This window comes from Aotus nancymaae, unplaced genomic scaffold (genome assembly GCF_030222135.1).
Source record: "Aotus nancymaae isolate 86718 unplaced genomic scaffold, 86718_ANA_hifiasm-v0.15.2.pri h1tg000022l_1, whole genome shotgun sequence".
Lineage (NCBI taxonomy): Eukaryota > Metazoa > Chordata > Mammalia > Primates > Aotidae > Aotus > Aotus nancymaae.
In genome coordinates this window covers 2,393,516-2,415,701 of record NW_026988435.1, presented here as the reverse complement: position 1 = coordinate 2,415,701, position 22,186 = coordinate 2,393,516, and the positions used below count along the sequence as shown (strand labels likewise).

The 22,186-nt window shown below is 34.2% G+C and overlaps 1 protein-coding gene across 3 annotated transcripts in view; it reads left to right on the top strand.

Moving 5' to 3' along the window:
* Positions 1-22,186, top strand: part of EPHA6 (EPH receptor A6) — a 991,737-nt gene that overhangs the window by 826,212 nt on the left and 143,339 nt on the right. For all 3 annotated transcript variants that reach the window (XM_012474152.2, XM_012474154.2, XM_012474153.2), the window contains 2 exons: positions 3,025-3,150; positions 17,416-17,477. In XM_012474152.2, the coding sequence (XP_012329575.2) occupies positions 3,025-3,150; positions 17,416-17,477 (188 nt within the window). The remainder of the gene's footprint in view (positions 1-3,024; positions 3,151-17,415; positions 17,478-22,186) is intronic.

Here is a 22,186-nt window from a genome sequence, read left to right as displayed (position 1 = left end):
CTTCAGCCTTCCACTCACTAAATACTAGGAATGACTTTCCTCAGTCCAAATTTGCAACTCTCCCTGCGAGGGAAGTTACCACCAAAGTTGAGAACCACTGCACTAAGGAGAGAATCAAGATCAGAGTTTTAGAAAAGTTTCCGTGAAGTGACACATTTTGTATCTTGAACTTGCAAAGGCTAGAGAAATACTCTTATTACATAAAAAATCTAATTTATGTTAAGAAATACTCCACAGAATGTAACTAAAAACAAAATATTCATGGAAATGGGCATTGCTCCTGACACACATTTTAGATTTCATTTACTTTTTAGCTACAATATAATTGATTAATAAATTCCACAATTAGTTAAAAGAAAACAGGCAGAGAGAGTTAGCAACTTGGGCAACTGGGAAAACCAGACTAAAACTAATTTATATCAAATCTCAAAACTTAACACCTGGTGGATTAAGAAACAAGGGAATTATAACAAAGAATTGCTATTTCTCCGGTATAAATTGTGAAAACTTACAACTTTAGTGTTTCATGCAATCTCTGTTGATATAACTGACCTTAAAAAGAAAAATGATAAGGCATTACTATCACATAATATCTCACCTGAATATATATTCATGTACCCCAGTATTTCTATTTTGTTTGTTTTTTCAGCTGTGAAAAATGACAGTTTCTTAGGGAAGAGATGCCACAATAGATGAAAGACCTTTTTACCCATGGTAAAGAAACATAGGAAAGCCATTATGAATGATGTAGGAAGCTTAGGCAGATGAAAGCTGTTATTAAATATGACAGGCCGTTACAACAACAAAAACAGTAATCAATGCAATCATAACAATAAAATAATATTCGTATTAGTTTCCTTCAAAAAGTTAAAATAATGGGCATCTTGTCTAAGTTAACAGTTTGGATAATGTTGGCAAAAACAGGAAAAAGATAAGAATCTCAATGTGCGACATATGAACGTTATCTAGAGCCACTACTCTAAATATTTTTATTTTGCTTCAAATTTTCTTTAATTTCATCTGTATCATTTTTTCTTTGCTGTTCGTTTCTATGTTATTATTTTTCTTTATGATCTAATATTCTTGAACTGAGTTTCCTATTACTTGGCTTCCATAAATCCATAATCAGCTAAAATTGCATTATTTTAGCTTTTCACAGCATATAATAAAATCTGCATTTGTTGTCATCATTTTCCCTGTTGTAACAATACCATTACTCTTGCAACTTTAAACAAGACTGCTGTAGAAATATATGATCACCCCGCTTGGTAGTGAATGAAGCACCTTCCTTAGGAGTGTTATCTCAGACAATGATGAAACATTGCAATGTGGAAAATGCCTTGTGTGGGAAACATTGCACAGAGATACATATTAATTTTGTGTTCAATGATAAACATTCCATGCATTCACAAGGAAGTTAGTTTCACTACTCCTTGAAAGTGACCTCAGAGCACATTCTGACTTACCACTTGGCATTCTTGCCCTGTCTCTTAATGTTTAAGAGACTCCAGCTCTTCCTGACAGGACCCTTTTGCTAAAGCTCCATAGAATCAAAAACAAGTTTATTCACTGTATTTAATTTTCTTTCTAAGCTTTCTTTAATCCAGTGCACACGTATGGGCCTCACCGGTTAAAATACACATTGTAACTTTGCTCTTTCATGAAAACATTTCTGAAGATCTAAGAGATGGGAGCTTTTGTTTACCAATAACTTTCTCCATGGAAGCGAGATACATATGGTGTACCAAGTTCCTTTAATTCTGACCCAAGTTCAAAGAAGCCTCAAATTTTAACTTATTTTTGGTGGAGAATTTGTGTCAAGATACCAAGTGAAGTCTCTTCACAAACACAGAACTTGCTAAATCTGAGCATGAAAGGAAAACCCCAGGATTCAGCATGAAGCTACGTAGCCTGAGGCGTTTCAGAGTGGCTGAACAAAATACATTCCTTACAACCATTAGTGTAAATTGTTTTTTTGTCTTGGTGGGGGAGGGGTTTAGTGCGATTTTTACCTTTGATTGGCCATATGAGTTACCAGTGATGCCCATTCACTGATATTGCAAGTGTATTAAACTTTCTCGTGAGTGATTTTAGTATCTTGAAGTTAAGACGCCAAATTATAATGTTACTATTCCAAAGTGCAGAGTTTCTAACTCATATTCAGAGGATAGTAATCTCGCAAATAGGAATGTATTCATGATTTATTTTTATTCTAGGGTGGGAAGAGTTTGTCCTGGTAGTTACCAACCACGTGGCACTGCCTCTCCTCTTTAAGCCTCCGTTTGTTGGTCTAAAATGAACATTTTTAACTAGATGATCTCTAGACTGTTTTCAGTTCTGACGTTCTTTTATTCTATGATTCATTATATGATTTTATGGATAAATTTCCAAGCTGCTTACTTTTTCTTTGCTTTACAATATCCTCCTTAAAAATGAAAAAGCTTATGGTTTTACCTTTGCAAACTCTCGTGTCTTGTCCCTAATAGAAAAGTATAACAAATTAATAATTGTGTACATCAATTTTCCTGTCCCTGTTGCAAAAATATGTAATTGCTGCATGATGTAAAAGTTTTCCTTATTTTAAGCACTAATAGAGATAGCCCTAAAGTAAAAGCCCTGCTCCTGTGGATGCAGCACGTATCAAATCTTATCGTGGTTATTTTCTGTGTGCCTGTAACTGACGTGGGCATGAATTCTGCAAATAAACAACATCAATGACTAGCATTAATATTCATTTTATTATTCAATAGCAGAGCTTTATGTTCTAAATACGGGTTTAGAAATTTTATCTAGCACTCTGATGCTTCTAACCCTCTTTAATTGTAACTAGTTGACTAGGTTTGTTTTCAAGAAACTGGGTTGATTTTATAAATGTGTGACTGAAACTGTATTCCATCCCTTTAATTTTAAAACTTCTTTGTAAAATTTGCTGTCTTTGTTGATTTTAGGTTTTATTCCATGTAAATGATCAACAGTTTTCCATAAAGAAGACTTTGATTAATGTCAATTTTTATCTCTTAAAAGGATCCTTCCCGGCCATTGGGGTGGAGGCGCTTTGCCCCAGCTTCCTGAGGGCAGGGTTTTTAAATAGCATCCAGGCCCCGCATCCAGTGCCAGGGGGAGGATCTTTGCCGCCCAGGATTCCTGCGGGTAGGTATTTCAGGTGATGTTTTCTGCCACCACATACAGCAGTAGGACTGAGCTCATAGTTGATAGGCCGAAAATACAAAATGAATATTTCTAAATATATTGTGGAAAAGAAATAGAAGTGACTTCTTAAATGCAGGGACCACATTTACAATACCTGATACTGTGAAAATGACACAAAGGAAGTGGAAGAAGGATTTGGACTCTGAGCACCCAATTCACACAGTGCTGCCACCTATTCTGAGAAAATTTTTACTTACGTAATAATTGGAGCTTCAGATCCAAAATATGTAAATCAAGAATAAACAAGGACGGACATCAGACACTTTGCCACTTGGAATTGGCCAGAAAAGTGGATTAAAAATTAAGTGTTCTTGACAGAAAGAGCAATTTCATGGAGTTGATAGAGACTTAATTAAAGTATCCTTTCATTATAGAAAAATGATTTGAAGAAATCAGAAAGTAGCAACCTGAAAGACATTTTTGGAATAAAACTTAATATGCATTCCTTCCTAAAAATGCCAGTCTGACCAAAGCCATATTTTATTGAGAGAAACAAAATATACAATTGAGCATTTAAAAATGCAATTTCAAATTTACTAAAACACTGTGCATATTCTCCATGACATGACTGTAATTACAATTTGTTTCTTCCCTGTCATTTAGTAAAATATTCAGCTGCTTTCCTTCATTGTGCCTAAAGGATGCAATCTTACATTTCATATGTGTCTTAGCAAAATGGAATTTGAATATTGATTCTTGGAGTTTTAAAATCATAACTTTTGTGATTTTTATTACAACTAATAATGATAGTAAAAGTTATTGTAATGACATCACCGTATTCAGGAGAGCTGGCCCAGCCTGCAATTTAAAGGAAACACTTGAAAAGACAGAAATCCAACAGAAAAACCCCAACGATGCACATTTCCTGTCCTTGTTAGCATAATTATACCAACAAATCTTAAGACCATGATACACTGATATTTTTCCTTTGCCTTTCACTTACCCTTTTCTACTTTATTAAAACATATAAATATGCTTTGATGTCATTTAGCTTCATTAATACATAATTTATTGATGTGGTTGGATACTTTGTGGCCAAGAATACCACTGATAGAGTAGAAACCAAAATAACACGAATTAGAAGATTATATTCACTTCGTTGGGTGTCATGTTACCCTTTTACTCCCTAGAGACAGAAATTATACCAATTGTACAGATGTGTCGTTGTTGATGTTGTGGCAAAGGATTAGAAAGAAAAACTATATAAGCCAAGCTCTGAGTTAACTGCAAATATAAACATGTAGTTTCATATATAATTAATGTCTCAGTGATTGGAATTTAGAAGATGAGCAGATTATGTGGAGTTGAATGGCCTAACCCTTAACTCATAATGACAAGTTGGTCAAATTAGATATGTTTGGCAGAAATGACATTACGAAGTTTAGTAGTGACTTGAATTATTCAATATCACTGTTAGAAAACAAAACAAAAAAACCTTGTCATTTAGCTACTGAGAATGGCAGAAGCAAGATGATTGTTCTGTAACACATACAGAAACAACTTTCCAGAGAGGGCTCTAAAAGAACATTCTAGCACTCTATTTTTCTAGGCTTTAAGCCAAATTTGCCTCAAGCTTCCATAGGAGAGAAACTCAGTTCAGTTTTCATGACTTACATACAAATCAGGTGTAACAAAATTGCTTCATAAAAAATTTATAGATCTATACTTGTCCCTGTTTCTACAAACTGAAATTAACTCAACATACTTTTCCTGGCTTATATCATTTTGATAAGTCATTTCTGTACATTTTGTGTGATGCTTTTTGGTAATGACTGCTACTATTTCAAAGTTTTTTTTTATCCTTTCATGTTCAACTATAGCTTATTTCCCAAGATTTTTTTTAAATTTTGTGTAAAGCAGAATGAACCAGTAATCATGAGAAGTTTTCATTGTTTTATATTAAAAAAAAAAACTGAAGTGTTTCTTTGCCATCTAATAGCTGAACTAATACACTTCAGGCTTCAGACATCAATCTGAAGGCAGCAAGTGGTTCCTCCAACAGCCCATACTACGACACTTTAAGTATCAGCTGCAGGTTGATGCCCACCAGGCAGCAGTTAACTCACTTTCTGCAAATTGATTATCTGTCACAGTGCTTTGAGGGTCACCTAAGACATTCTCTATATCAGTCAAGAAATTCAAATACTTGTTCTAGTCCTAATTTGGTTCCCAGTTACTAATCATAATCAAATTTAAAAGAGATACATGACTATGTCTTGAATATAATAGCTTTTTGCTTCATGTCACACTGTGCTATTAAAGAGCAATATTTCTGCAGTACTTACTTTTACACTAACTATAATAATAAGAGATTCCTTGAATCAGGAGACCCAGAAAGCAGACAAGCCTTAAATTAGTATTTATGCAACAGTTATCAACTGTTTATAAGTTTTTCATTTCTAAAAAAGTCATAGTAAAGGGCTGTTATTCTTAGTTTCAGATGGAGGAAAACACCAGGAAGTAATAGCTGAAAACTGAGTCGCAAGTATATTAATATATCTAATGGAATGCATTTGTATAGTAGTCACCTGATACAGGAAGAGATCACAGGAGGCCAGGTGTGGTGGCTCACTCCTGTAATCCCAGCACTTTGGGAAGCTGTGGTGGGTGGATTACCTGAGGTCAGAAGTTTGAGACCAGTCTGGCCAACATGGTGAAAAGCTCTCTCTACTAAAAATACAAAAAATTAGCTTGGCATGGTGGCGGGTAATCTCAGCCCCTTGGGAGGCTAAGGCAGGAGAATCATTTGAACCCAGGAGGTGGAGGTTGCAGTGAGCTGAGATGGTGCCATTGCACTCCAGCCTGGGTAACAAGAGTGAAACTCCATCTCAAAAAATAAATAAATAAATAAATAAAAAGAAAATCACAGGAGAGAAGAGGAGAGGAGAGGAAAGGGAAGGAGAGAAGAAAGGGGAAAATAAAGGGAAAAAAGAGTATGAGGAAGGAGAAGAGAAATTAGAAATGACGTGACTCTTAAATTATATTTTTTAAAGGAAAGTTTTCCTCCACTATATTTATCCCTATTTAAATCAAATTCTACCTCCCTGAAAAGAATGTCTCTTTTTTAAATATATTACCATACATATTCTCTAAAATGCGCTTTCTTTGCTCCATGTAGTTATTTCTTTAACTTAATTATGTGGTCAACAGTATTTGAAAGTGGTTTAGAACATTTATTATATGCCATAGAATATTGAGTCTGTATACTCTTAGACTAGTGGATCACATGATGACAGAATCCATCTCTACCCAAATCCTCTATATTTTTGGCAGTTTGACATTTGCCATACACAAATGATAGAAGAATAATAAAGCATTAAAAATAAAATTCTGCATTAATAACTTACAGAAATTTCATAAATTCACTTTTCTCTGTCACTTCTCAGCAATAACTATCTGACATCATATGGTATCTTAAATCTGCATAAAATACAACCATTACAATGTCTCTCAAAAATCAGACCTACCTATAAGATGTAAAGGCATGTTTATTATCTGCTAATTACTCAACAAATAATATCTTAAGGTTGAATGTGTTTGTATCAACAAAATTTAACTTACATTTTTCTGTTAGTTTTCTATCAGTTGAGAGACTTGATAATATTTTTTCTAATTAAGAAACTCATATATGTGTGTGTATATATATATAACATAACTCATATATATGGAGATATATATATGAGTTATGTTAGTTTAAGGTCTATATATATGGAATAGATATATATGTATACATACCAGATTGGATTATAGATATGTATATAGAGATAGATATGGAATATATATATATATATGTATGGAATTCCATATATATATATGTGTATATATATGGAATAGATGCTAGACCAAACTCAAATGTAGACCTTAACAAGTTTTGTCAATCATAAGAGAAGTCTATAAAAGAGAGAACTAGGAAACAGGCAACTGTGGGATATAGAAATAGACAAGTTGTAGGGGAATAAAATCAGTGTTGAATAGCTCCCTAATACTTCCTTTGTGGTTAATCTTAGAAGCTCTTCAGTTATTGAAGGAATGTTCTTCTGAGATATCTTCTCAGTTTGCTTGCCTATGCTTTAGGTACAGTGCTGTATGTAATACACCTAGTTGGACATTTTTACCTGAGCTTCTCTTCGTTCTATGACTTGTGTTAGGTTCAAAGGAAATGGCAAAGATGTAGTGACACTTCCTCTCTGCTACTCTGAATCAAATAACAGGACAATTAGGAACACATGAGTATTCAAAAACTAGATTTGCAATTACTGAATATATAATTAAGAAGAATGTTTAATATCATTTATTTATTTATCCTTTGGAAAGAGATTTGGATGAGCCTTACACTCAAATACCAAACATTTTCACATCCCCACTGCTATTCTCTGAGGAGCCATGTTAGAAAATGGATCAACAACCCAGATTTCTGTAAACCACATATCCAATAATGTCATTTCTATAGCAAAGGAAATACAGCCCTGAGCCAACATTAAAATATCTTCACAGTTCTCTAACTGTGTTTATCAATATTTTCCTTTCCATGTTTCATGTGAAATCCTATCTGGGATGAAGTCAGAGAAAATACTGCATTCACTATTATCCAGTCAAAAAATTATTTTTATTCAGAAAGTGTATGGCTTAGAGGTTGCAGATAAGCCAGGAATGATAAGTAAGTTTGAAGCTATAGAAAAATCTAGGATCTGGTGAATATAATATTTTCAAGTTTTGATGCATATTGAGGACTGTAGAAAAAAAGTAATGCAAATATATAAGACTAGGTGGTAGGCTTTGGAGGAATGTACCCTGAGCTAAGGAAAATTGGCACAAACTCAATATGCCAAGGAAAATCAACAGTGGAAAACTATATGCATTTTAAATACAATCAAATTGCACTTCAGAAAAATCAAAGTACATCATTTTATTTCTTCATAGTTTCAGACATTATTTAAAAAGTCAGTACCTTTTTTTAGATCCACAATTTGGCATTTCAAAATTAATTACTTATGACAAAACAATTTATATTGGCTAAATTCTTTCAATTATTTTTAAGTATTTTTCTTTAGCATATATTTGTATTTAACAATCTGTTGCTGTAATAAGTTTATACAACATAAGATACAGTGGCATACTTTTTAAGTAAGAGATCTTTAAGGGGATAATTTATTTTTTAATTGAATGGCGCATATTTTAGACATTTCTGCAGTTGAGAATGTTGCTAATTACCCTGGATGAGGTATGTGTGATGACTTAAATCAAAACTACTTATAAAGGAAATCAGAAAAACTAAATTAAATATGCAAAGTAAAATCCTGAATACATTATTTAAAATGTAAAATATAATAAAAATGAAATCATTTATCTGGATTACTAACTCCTACTTTCTTTATTCCTTGCCATTTACACGATATCAAAAACACCAATACAGGCCCTACTTAATACTCATCTGCACAGTTCTCCCTTGAGAACTCGCCTCCTCTAAAGTTTGTGCAGCTGTGGGCTTCAGAAGAAAACATTGCAGAAAGGCAGCTGTTAAAAATTAGGATGGAGATTCCGAGCGAGGTGTGAGTGAGAGACCAAGGTTAGTGCTATTTCAGGGATGGGAGAAAATACAGAAGATAGGGTCACTGGTGGAATAACAAACAGAACACACCAGCAAACCAAGGGACAAAGGAGGGTGACATCAGTGATTGAGTTCTAGTTACACAACTCAAAACAACCCCTCTAAAATATTCGCAACAGTGTTGGCGCTAGGTTGGAGGATTGTTTTTAAATGTCTGTTTAGGATCTACTCCACATCAAATGCAAAGGGAGTGAACCAGGTAATGTCGAGCTTGCATTCAGTTGGCTCAATCTTGCTTACAGTCAGTGGGTTCCAAAGAGCATGTACATCATTCTTTGGCTCTTTGGCTTACTTGAGGAGAAATACACAGTATGTTACAGAATGATATAGAGTTTAAGGAAGGCAGGTTCAAGATATCAATTGGATTAAGAAAAATCAGGATGGGAACATATATAAAATGGAAGGTGTCGTTTCAACCTTCAAATAACATTCAGTTTATAAAAACTTTATTGCAGAGTTTATGAGTTTAAAGATTCCTGTGGACTGATGACTCTGATACTGTGGTACAGGTCATGGACTCAGATTCTTTTTAAATTTTATACTTTATTTCTTGACCAAAAATAAGACTCCTTATTATAAACCAGGTGAAAACTCAGCAATTATTTAACCTTCCTCCCCAACCCTGATTTTGAAAATCCACTGAAGGCTCCACTCTCTTCCCCAAGAAAATTGACATATGATCGTGTATGTAAATGTTTACATACAATTTTAGGAGGTCTCTGGACACCCTAAAGTCCACACACAAAGAACCCCTGGTTCTAAAGAATTCATTGTTCTATATATAAAGTTATGCTTAACTGACATAAGTGAGCACCACCTTTATGTAAGATTGACAGTGCATTTGAAAAAAAAAAAGCTGCATGATGCATTTGATATCAAGCTCTTGAGCATTACAAAGAGAATTTCTATTTTTCTCCTGCCAGAAAGACATGAAAAATCTTAAAAGAGCCTTTAAGTAATCTCTAGATTTTTTTAGTAGCTCTTTTTTACTTCTCTATTTTCAGAGTTTTCAAATAGTTCTAGCCTTTGGCCTTAACTAAGGCTTCTTATTAGCATAAATGTTTATTTTATCTTAATATCTGTTGAATAAGTGTGAATCTTAAAAATATAGATATTCTATATACGGCTACTTAAATTCTCCATTGAGAACATACCTACTCCCTGAAGACCTTCATTTCTTATTATTATAGATTATGCCATTTATTTTGGTCCTGTTCAAAGAAACTATCAGCACTTTCAAAAGATGCATTCAAGAATCATTTTCTTCTTATAAAGAAAAATTCTGAAAATCCTTACGTGTCCTTCTAAGGTAGCTGAGTCTCCATGTAAATCAGTATTGACTTTCGTGCTGATTGGTATTGTTTTGTAAGTGATTTTCACCTTAAGTGGGAACACACTAAGAAATAAGCTCCTCTCCAGAGAACCATGTTGATTTGCACAGGATGGCACACGTGCCTTCATGGGATGCTGGGCCACTTAAGAACATAAGTAACATGGAGACAGACCAGCCCAGCTGTAACACATGGGTTGCCTCAGCCTTCATTCTTTTGCTTTGTAGGACAAATCACAGTGGAAGCTGCCCTATGACACCATGTTGGCTTTTCATATTTCTATTCATAGAGGTCTTATTGGATTTATATATATATATGTAAATGCTATATATATAGCATTTATCAAAGTTGAACTTTTTAAAAATTACATATCTTGGAAGAGTTGTAGAAAAGATTAACAAATAAATAGTAACGTTCCTGGTGTGGGGGCAGAGGGGAAGGAAAGTAGTCAGTGGTTTAATCACGTCATATGTATGACTTATTTAACAAATGTTTTTGCCATTATAATTAAAATCACTCTGTAAAACACCTGTATAGATAGAATACATGAAATATATTCTGTTTAGGGGTTTGTTTTATTTTTAAATTTTCTGATAGTTTTCTTTCAACAGTGAATGATATAGAAGAGCAGAAAGCAAAATATTGGAACACTTATTTAATAATAAGACATTTTTCAAGCCAGAAGTAAAGCATAGCATTTGAAATACTACTGCAAAATACGATGCTTTCTACCAAAAGCTCAGGGACTCTCTTAAAATATTCAGGATGTAACACTTTACCCAGTATCTTCCCCAGAGGTTTTGCAAAAGCGTATCACATTGCTGCTCTTAAATCTTCTCATATATGCCTCTTATAACTGAAATTTCAACTGCTAAGCCTTGTCTTTTTAAGCCTTATTTGAGCATATTAATATAAAATAAACTGACTTTTAATGGAACCTTAAGATGATTATCATAAACTGATGTTTGAGAAAGCAAAATATGAAAGTTTTTCTAGCCAGTGTCCTTAGTATATATTTCCTGTTTATATAGAATGTTTTACAGCTTTGTGGGCCTTTAAAATCGTGGAATTTCCGAACAGAATATCCCAGAGAGCAGCACAGTGCCTAGTTCATAATTCCCTTCCAGGACATCAACATCTTAGTGACAAGCATTGTGCTAATTATATATTTTCTCAGCTGATTCTTTCAAAATTTTTATGTGATACATAATATTATTCTCATTTTATAGATGCAAAAACTGAAAGAACTAAAAGAACTTTCCTAAGATCATGCAAGGTAGTGGAGCTGGGATTTGAATTTTGCTGTCTTCAAAACAATAGTTAAAATAATACAACTGCTTTAGGATTAAAAATTATGGATTTGCCATTCCGTTATTTCAGTAACTCTATTGTAGGTCTGAAATAATTCTTAGAGAATATCCTAAGTGTGTATTCCTTCTGACATTCAACTCAAAAAATATAAAATTGAATACCTACTCTGGGCCTATCTCTGTGCTTAGATAGTGATCTTACAGAGAAGAATTAGGCATGAAGTCCTGAGCTCAAGGCCACTTTAGAATGGGAGACAGACACCTATGTTGTTAACATCAATACTGTATCATAAGTGTTCTAAAATTGATTGAGATGTAAAGGGAGGAGAACGTAAACAATCAAGGCTTCCTAAAATTGAAAGAAATTTGTAGGATAATTTACAATGGAGATGATATTTAAGCTGCTTTTTTAAAAAAAAAAAAAAAAAAGGATATGATTTTTGCCAAGTAAAGGTAACAGGAAGGCAGTCTTCCAAAGAAGACAGGAAGGTACAAGTAAAGGAACACTCAGGAAATTATTGAAAAAGAGCCGTAAATTCTTTGCCAACGCCAAAGTTAAGAAGGATATTTCCTAGATTTTCTTCTAGGATTTTTATAGTTTGAGGACTTACATTTAAATCTTTAATCAATCTTGAGTTAGTTTTTGTATATGGTGAAAAATAAGAGTTCGTTTGCATATGGCTAGCCAGTTATCCCAACACCATTTGTTGAATAGCAAGTCCTTTCACTATTGCTTATTTTTGTCAATTTTGTCAGTATTCAGATTGTTGGGCTCTGTGGCTCTGTTTCTGGATTCTCTATTCTTTTCTGTTGGCCTATGTGCCTGTTTTTGTACAACCCTGCTGTTTTGTTTACTGTAGCTTTATAGTACAGTTTGAAGTCGTTGGGTAATGTGATACCTCCAGCTTTGTTCTTTTTGCTTACAATTGGTTTGGCTATCTGGGTTCTTTATGGTTCCATATGAATTTTAGAATAGTTTTTTCTAATTCTGTGAAAAATTAGTTTGTTAATTTGGTGGGAATAGCATTGAATCTGTAAATTGCTTTGGGCAGTATGGCCATATAAATGATAGCAATCCTTCCAATTCCTGAGCTTGGAATGTTTTTCCATTTATTTATTTCATTTCTGATTTATTTCAGCTGTGTTTTGTAGTTCTCTTTGTATACATCTTTCACTTCCTTAATTAGTTGAAAAGCAGGAGATATGGGAATAGGGTGAAGTAAAAGATGACACTATAAATGAAGGTAGAGAAGAGACTGTAAATGAACTTAATTACCAAGCAATTTAGACTTTAATTCTACAATAAACAATTCAGTCTTAAAATGAGGGGATGAGGCCCTTTATACTAATTTACTGTTTAATTATTTATAGTGCCCTTCTTACTATACACCCATGAGAGCAGAGATCTCAATATTGATTGACGATGTGTTTGTAGAACCCAGAAGAGTACTTGCTATTTAGTAGGCATTTAAACATTTTTTTTTACATCACTGACTGTTCAAAAATTATTATTTTGCAAGAGTTAGCTTATAATGGGGTACAAGATAGGAGCAAGGAAACCAGTAAAATATGATTGAGCAAGAGAAAGTAAAGGCAGAATATGAGCAGTGGCAACAGATTTTATGTAGAATCACAGAACTTCATAATTCATGAACTAGAAAGGGTTTAATAAAGTGAGAAGTCCAATGTCACAAAAAGGTTTCAGACCTGGGTAACTAGATGGATGGTGAGGTTTTAACCAACACAGAATTATAAGAGGAAAAGAAGGTTCAAGAGAAATGTTAAAAGTTTGGATTTGAACTGAATGAGGATAAGATGTATTTGGAACATGATCTGATAGTCATCAGGTAACACTACAAGAGGAAAACAGTTCTTAAATTTGAGTACTTGGGTGAATAAAAACACTGATTTAATGTAATATAACTGTGTTCAAATGGCATCATTCATATCTTCTGAGTGCCTTAGAGGGATAAGAGTATTTCATTTATTATCAAATTCATTTGAGATTATAATTGTAAATCACTATCTCTACAACAGAAACAGGGAAGATAGAAATAGATTAAATAATTGGTCCAAAGATTCCTGAATTGCAACTGGGGAAAAATAAAATGCAGGCACTGTAACCATCAATCTAAGTTATCATCACAAATTTTATTACCTGGTAGACAAAATATAGACTTGATAGAATGTTAAATAAACGGAATGATTTAAATCTGTAATAGAGGTTTGAGGTTATTGAGATTGTTTTTGATTCTTCATTTTACTGTCTACACATTAGAAATTGCCAAACTAATAGAAAATACTACATCCAGCACAAACTCATTACTTATATGAAAATGTTAAATCTCTGTTGCCCCTTTTTTCACATATAGTCTCTGAGACCAAAAAAAAAAAAAAAAAAATGGATTTCAAGGGCAAAATACTTTAACTAGGATATCTATGGAACTCTTAAAGAATTCTTTTGTTTTCTTTAACAACAGCATGAGAAAAGTGTAGTCTTATGATTATATAGCTTATCCACACCACCTTTATCAAAACCATCATAAGTATTAGGGAACATTTGAAAAATACATATTGGTCAATACTCCTTAAAGTCTTAATGTAAGAAAATAATTTTTCTTGTCTATGAAAAGGATGATAAGGGGTTTTGCAATCCATTGTCTCCAGAATATCAACAAGTGATTTCTTAGAGGATCTTCATTCCAATGCAGTTTGAAATATTCATAACCATTTCTGGGATATTTATGAAGGAAAACCTAAGAAATTCACTTTGTGTGACTTGTAGAAATATCTTTGAAAATCTCTTAAATCAAATACATGAGACTTCTGAAAATAATGAAATTTCAAGAATTGACTAATTCAAGAAGACTGGTTTGTCCACTGACTTTAGTACAGTGCAAATACTAAGATGATTGTGTGACATGAGGCACTTGGGGTAACTGGCTAAAATTGTACAAAAGGAAATAAAGGGTAATATTTTGAAAATTTAGAAAGAGATAATAAATTACTTCCAAATATATCTTCCAAGAGCTTTAATGCAATATATAATTTTTATATATTGAAAAAGACAAAAAGACACTGTTGCCAATAGACTTCTCTCACCTAAAACAGATTGAAAGATTGACATCTTAATTTTCATAATTTTCCTTTTAGTTATCTCTTTTCTTAATTATAAAATGTAATAATGGATTGTAAGTTCTTTATAATCTTCACAGTATAACTAGCTTCTTCCGTATTGAAAATACAAAACAAATTACAGGTTAGATGCCAGCAGTAGTAAAAAGAAATAAAAAAAGATTCCTTAGTTCAATTAACAGTTGTTCTTTATTGATGCTACTACACAAAATACAAAAGATTAAGAACTTAAATGTGAAACTTCTAATTCACAGGAAACCAGGGAAGTCTTCATTTGATTCTTTGTTATTCTCAATGAGAAGACAGAACTTGTCACTGATGAATTTTAAGATTGCCTAAAGTATCTCCCAAAGAGTTATAGAGAGAAGTAATTTTGAAGTACTGTGTATTCACATAGATCAGATCTTGCTGAAATTCTCCAGAGTTACTTTCTTGATAATTGTCAAATCAAGAAAAGTTAACTTGTTTTTATGAAGCACCTGCTATGATTACCTCTATGGCAAGTGACCTTGAGAAACCCAATGAATGAGGATATAAAGCATTATGGGAAAATAAGAAAGAGAAACAATATAAAAACAGGCACAACATTTAATAGTATACACAATAGATGTGATGGAAATTCAAGTATAAGAAATATCACTGTGAGAGACTTTCAAGATAGAGGTGCGTTGTATACATTCTGATGGAGTGGGGCGAGATGGTGAGGTTAGAGAGCAAAGCAAATAGGGAGATTATCCTGGCAGGTAACTACACAAGTACAGGCAGGAGACAGGATTAAGTAAATATAAGAACAATGAAAATTGGTAGAGCTGTGGACACAAAGGCTAGTTAGGAAAGATGAGGTGCATCACTAGAAAGAATTGACTAACAGGATGAGACATGGAGCTTTTATCTATAAATGTTGTCTGAAAGGCACCTATACCGTAAAGGTTAAGATCTAAATTTCTGAGACAGATTACTTGACACTGCCACTTACCAGCTATTTGACTTTGGACAAATAGTTAAATTTTCTGTGCCTCAATTTCCATATCTGCATAAGAAAAATAATTATGGTATGTAGCAATACAAGTGAAATGCTTGCACACTGTTTTTATTCTAGTAAGACTGGCATTCTTAAGGGAAGGATACGTGTTTGTTAAAGAAAATAAAAACTAAAAGTGTGCCTCTGACAGCAATGGTCAAGATAGATTATTAAAAAGTTGTGAGTCTGCAGGCAGGGACATCAGGCAGTCATTGTAATAACCCAACTTTTCCCCTTAACATTCGGAATACATTATCATTCAGACTGGAATATTGGTCTCAGAATTTTTATATTTAAGTACAAAAATGACCTTTTATCTTCCCCACCTTGCTACCTTAGTGTTTGTATCAGTCTCCCACCTCCAAGCTCCCTGAAACTCACGGCCAAATAAAAGATTTCATGATGAACTTTAAGGTTTAAACCTAAATCTTCTAGATCCGTGTCCACAAGAGTGCTGACAGTTCATTTGAGCTCAATAATTGCCGATAAACTTCTTCATTCAGATTTGGGTAAAATTAATGACTTTGAGGAACATTACAGAATATAAGTTAATATTCACTACAAATGGAAAACTTCCTTGGGTTCTAATTTTATGCATGATAAATTGGGAGCTTTATTAATACATTTAACCTTTAGCACATCTTTATTTAAAATATAGATTCAAATGTAAGGTCTAGCATTTGCATACATTGTACTAATTCGTGATAGTCACCCTTTCCAACCCTCAAGGCTTTGAGCTCATAAAAGGAACATGAATTACAATGAGATAATATTTCCATCATTGGTACACATAAGTTCTTTCCAGATCTTCTTCGTGTTTGTAAGGAAAAACTGTGCATGGTGCAGACTGAAAAGCTAAAAATTCCGATGAGAAGTGAGAAATAGAGAAGTAAAAACACAAATATGTCATACATCCTTATTTCAGGTGAATATCATTTCCCCTGCATCCAAACTAAGTTTATCTTTTAAACTTGGGCAATTGGGCAGAACAAATGCATTCTCTTCTTTGAAATAAATCAGTTATTTATGTCGAATAGTCTACCTAATAGAGGTGTATTGGGAACTGTAACAGTGTAACAATTGATATGATAAAAAAGAAAAGAAATTATGTTTAGTTTCTGATCTTAGCTTCTATACCACACTACAAAATCAGAGTTACTTGTTTTTCATGTACTGCCATCATTGCTCTGTTGATCAAATTCTATGTGATCAGGAACTATTACAAATCCTACAAGCTGTGTAGCGTTCATCAATCTAAAATTTTTCCGCTTAAAGGCTCTCAAAATCAGACTATGACCCATGGTCTATAATTTCTTAAAGAGAATTTTTGAGTTTCTCCTATCTGCTTGGCCTTAGGAATACTTCAGAAATGCCCACTCCAATATGTCAGCTACAATTGCTGCACTGCCTTAGAAGTTGTACCACAACTGCAAAAGGAGCTGTAATAACTGCTTAAATCCTGGCTTGAGCTCGTTGACTGTTTTGTAAGGAAAAACTAGAGGACAAAAAGAACATAATCTGAACAAGTGATTGCAGGGCTTTAGGAAAAGAAGTACCTATTTCCTTTGTAATTTATATTGTAATTCTTGTCCCTTTTATGAACTCAAAAGGAAATAATGCTATTAAGAAATATAGAGATGACTATGTATAATATGAACGCTTTTATAGAAGCAGGTTGGAAAATGAAATTCCTATTAATAAAATACAAATAATTTAGTTGCCACAGCTGGGTATTTCTTAACTGCGGCACATATTCCTGTAATTGCTCTCATCCATGTGTGTTCTCTCACTCTTTTGCAGGCAGACCAGTAATGATTGTGGTGGAATATATGGAGAATGGATCCCTAGACTCCTTTTTGCGGGTGAGGTGTTCTTTTCTGATGGCGTTTAAATAAGCTATTCTCAGTTCTATATTTAAATCATTTTTCATAAATTAATTTTTGCATAATGTTATTCATGGATTTTCTGTGAAGAATAGCAGTGTTTTCTCTAGGGTGCATTTCCCTGATACTGTGATACATCAGAGTGTCACAAAGGGAGGAGGATGTGTACTCAATAACATAATTGATTTATCCTGTAAATTCACTTGCTATATGTGTGTGTGTATGTATGCATTTGTGTGTGTGTGTGTGTGTATACCAAATAATGTTGTGAAGAAAGAGATTAAATGAAACTCAGTTGCCTCACATAGTCATTAATTTTGCTTCATCACATTTGACTATGAAGTATGATATTGTGTACATTATCTACAATGCTGAGCTGCATTATTGTGGATTTACCAACAGTGACTCAAGTTCATTTCAGAAAATGTTCTATCAGCTTTATCCCTCTTAATTTCATTTGGCTAACTATTCAGAAAACAAAAGAAGGAGGAATAAAACTCCTTTAGCAGAGTTTTTTTAATAAAAATTAAAATTTAAAATATTATTTTTAAAGTGATTTATCCTTAAAAGAATAGTATAAACAAAAAATAATTTATTTTATAGTGATACAAACACATACTGAGAAGGGACCAGGAAGTTATATTTCAAGGTTTATTTATAATATATTTAAAATTTGAAAAACCATGTGTGCTATGAAAATATTCATTGATAGTGAAAAAAGTGAAATATAAAAAGAACTGCTATAGTAAATATTTTTCATCCCCAGCAAAGGTCATATATTTGCATGTCACTGTATTTTTAATATCTATTTATCTGTCTGTCTGTCTGTCTACAGAGATACAACTATTTATCTCACTTACAAAATGGCTGGACTTTGCCACTTGGAATGTTACATTATTTTTCTTCTTTATTTTCATGTGAAAATAAACCATTCACTTCACTTTTTTTTTGACCCATGTTATGTGAACAAGTTCTATTTGGATCTCACCTTTCTCTCTTGATCTCCGTTTCATCTATTTTTCTTGATTCTGGGACCTCTTCTTCCAACTGCTCTGAATGCTGGCGGTGATGATATATTTATACTCTGACTGGGCTTGATGTCCAGATTCAATCCTAGAAGCTGAATTCAGCAAAATCATCAAGTTATTATAGAGCAATCCTGTTCGTGCAGTATATACTCTCAACCAAGTGTGCTCTGTAAGGTAAAATGAAATTCAGAAGTGTTTGGGGACATGAACTGTTTGTTCTTCTCTGGAGCCATTCCGACTAAAAATGTGTTATTTTATGGCTTGTGTTCATTTCTCCTGTTCTAAATTGTTTTAGAATAATTTATAAGGACCACCTATGGTACTTGAAATGCATGTATACTTAATGTCCTTCCATTATGTTTCTTCAAATACTCATTTTTATCAGCTGCATATCAAAATGACTCATTAGCTAATGATGCTTGGGATAGGTTGGTTTTCTTTTTATTTTCTTCTTTTTATTTTTATTTTTGAATCAGTTGTATCCTAAAGCAGAATATAATGGCAAGTAATGTAGCAGATATTCAATCTAAATTGATGCTCAAAATGGATCAAATGACTACCACAAGCAAATAAGGTGAGAAATATTAGCTTCTCACCTAATTTATATACTTTATTCTGCTGAATAATGAATCAATTAAATGTTACAAAGAAACAGTCATATGCTATATATAAAAGATTTACTTCTAAATCTTTTATATAGATTGTTTTTAAGTGGTGTATTTTATGCTTTACATTTTAAAAGCTAATATTTTTTAGCTCTTATTATGTACTTTGTACATAAGACATTATCAGATATTCTAGGGGGAAAATACTTACACTTAATTGATAATAGCTATCATTACTACTGCTAGGAGAACCTGAATACTTTTTTCAGCTAATTTTGGCTCTACTGATGGACTATGTGACCTTGGTCATGGTACCAAATTCTCTGTACCTCTGTTTACTCACCTATAGAATGAAGATATTAACAGTACCTACTCCACCTCATACAATTGTTATACAGATTAATTGATTGTTGTAAAGCTCATAGAATAGTGGGTGACACATTGCAGGTGGCAGAGCAAGAATTCAAATTGAAATTTCTATGACTCAAAGAGTTGTATACTCTCATACATTATTAATTCATTTTATGAAATTGCTTACTACTTTTCCTTATAAGTCCACTACCATCTCTTCATGCGTCTGTGTCCCCTTTGCACCTAGAATTTCTAAAGGTCACATTATTATAATGCAAAAATATAAAATAAAATGAATAGAAAAATAAGGTCAATACTTCCATCTTATTCTACTCTCATGTTCTTACCCTTCTTGGTAATCATCTCTCTTCTTAGAAGCTCAAAGTGCTTTATAAACTTTATGTCAATAGCAGATACTCAACTCCCCATGGCAAGCAGAAATAAAATACATAAATATATACAGCCCATAAATTCTCAAAACCAAAGTCATTTTTCAAACTGCAGCTTTAGAACATAATCACAGCTTCTGTGAGCACAGGAAGGAGGAAGTGGCTAAGTGCACTGTATAGTAGGGGAGCCATCCGCGGCTCATTAATAGCCTTCTGTGCTTACTGGAAGCAGAACAGATTTCCCTTTGGTCTCCCACACTATTTGAAAACTGCTTCAATTTGCTCTTTTATTATGAAGGAGTGGTAGCACTAGTAAGTGCAAGATTACATCTAGTGTCAGTGCTGGTGGCTGGCTGGCTGGCTGTGATATTGCACTGGATTCATGAATCTCATACTGTGTGGGATCCTTGGGGACATTCTTCCAGATATACATCGGCAGAGGGGCAGTATAGTCTAGTGTGTGGGGGGGGGGGGCTTGTGTGTGAACATATGTGTGTGTATAGAGAAGTGATGTGTGTGTAACCATGTCTTTTTAATTTTAACATTGAATACATTCTGACTTAGCAAGCAAATCAGCAGCACCCTGGCTGCCCAGAAGGCACAACTTCAGCAATGTGCAGGTTTTTTAACTTCTCTAAGCCCGTATAGGGAGAGGGGTCAAGGTTACACTTAATTCACACCAGTGTCTTTTCTCTAATTTCACTAAAATTCACTAGTGTGAATTAACTGTAACCTTGACCATTACTGTTATCCCAATACAGGCTTTTTCCAGCTATATATTTGGACTTTATAACTACTTTTTGTGGCACTTACCTGGAAATTACCTACCTCTAAATTTTAGAACGTCCCATTTTAGAACTTTCCACTTAGAACTTCCCATTTTTTATAACAATATTAGCTAGCAATCTAAATTAAATATAACTATAGAATACTTTAGCTTTGAAATGACGCATGTCAACCACAAAAAACTATTCCTTGTTTTATAACATTTCTTGAATGTTAATTTGTTTATTATATTGCAATATTCAGTTATACCAAAATATAATACTACTGGTTTCATTGTAAGATGTCATGTTCATACTGCAGCCTTTTACTCACATCTCAACTCCTTTGTTGTGAGAAAAAAAGTATACTTACATTTTTTACAATGCAAATCACTTAGGTACGTAAGAAAGGGGGTCATCTGTAAACCAAAAATCTAGGAGAAATTAATAAAGACAGAAAGCAAGGATTTAATTAAGCAAGGAAATCAGCTCAAAATTTGCTGGGAACAAGAAAAGTGAGTGGAAGGTGTTGCTACCAATTGAGAGAAAGATGCAGAGGAGGGACAGGGGGGACTGGTAGTTGGAAGGAAATGGTAAGTTCAGTTTTGGTCATGTTGCATTTGAGATGTCTGTGGAACATCCAATGAAAATGTTCCGTGGGCAGGGGCCAAGGTGGTTGACTAGAAGCAACTACAGTGTGTGGCTCTCACAGAGAGGAACAAGGGGGTTAATAATACATAACCTTCAACTGAGACATCCAGGTACTCACACTGGGACTGATCAGGGTATCAGTTTCACCTACAGAGAATGGAGAAAAGAAGGGGAGGGCAATGACTCAACCAGGAGAAACAGAGCAATGGGAACCTCCCCTACCCAGGGAAGTAGTTAGTGAATGTAAAACCCCAGGAAACCACACTTCTCCCATGGATCTTTGCAATCCTTGGGTCAGAAGATGCCCTCATGAACCCACGCCACCACAGGCTTCAGTCTGACACACAGAACTGTATGAAGTCCTGGCAGAGAAGCTACTTAGACACACACAGAGTCCTGGGAGCTTCATGTACTCTGGCTCTGGGGTCCCTGGCAAATGTGACAGCAACTCAGGCAAGGTGACAAGTTGGATCTCCATATATATCCCTAAAAAGGAAGCTGAATCCAGGGGGCAGAGCAACATTGGTCTGCAGGCCCCACTTCCATGATACCCCAAAGAATAAGACCTACTGGCTTGGAATTCCAGCCAGACCCTGGCAACATTGTTGCACCTACCTGGGACAGGATGGAGTTCCTGGGGTGAGGGGCAGGCCACCTATTTCGGCATCCTAGCCATTCCAGCCTGTGGACTGTGGAGAGTCCAGATTGACCAGGGAGAGAAGGGATCCCCCAACACAGCACATCTGCTGTACCAAAGCATGGCCAGACTGCTTCTTTAAGCAGATCTCCAATCTATTCCTCCACACTGGCTGGGGCCTCTCAGTTAGGGCCTCCACCACCCCAACCTGTGTTCTCCGGACCACAAAGGATTTGGATGCTCCCTGGGACAAAGAACCCAGG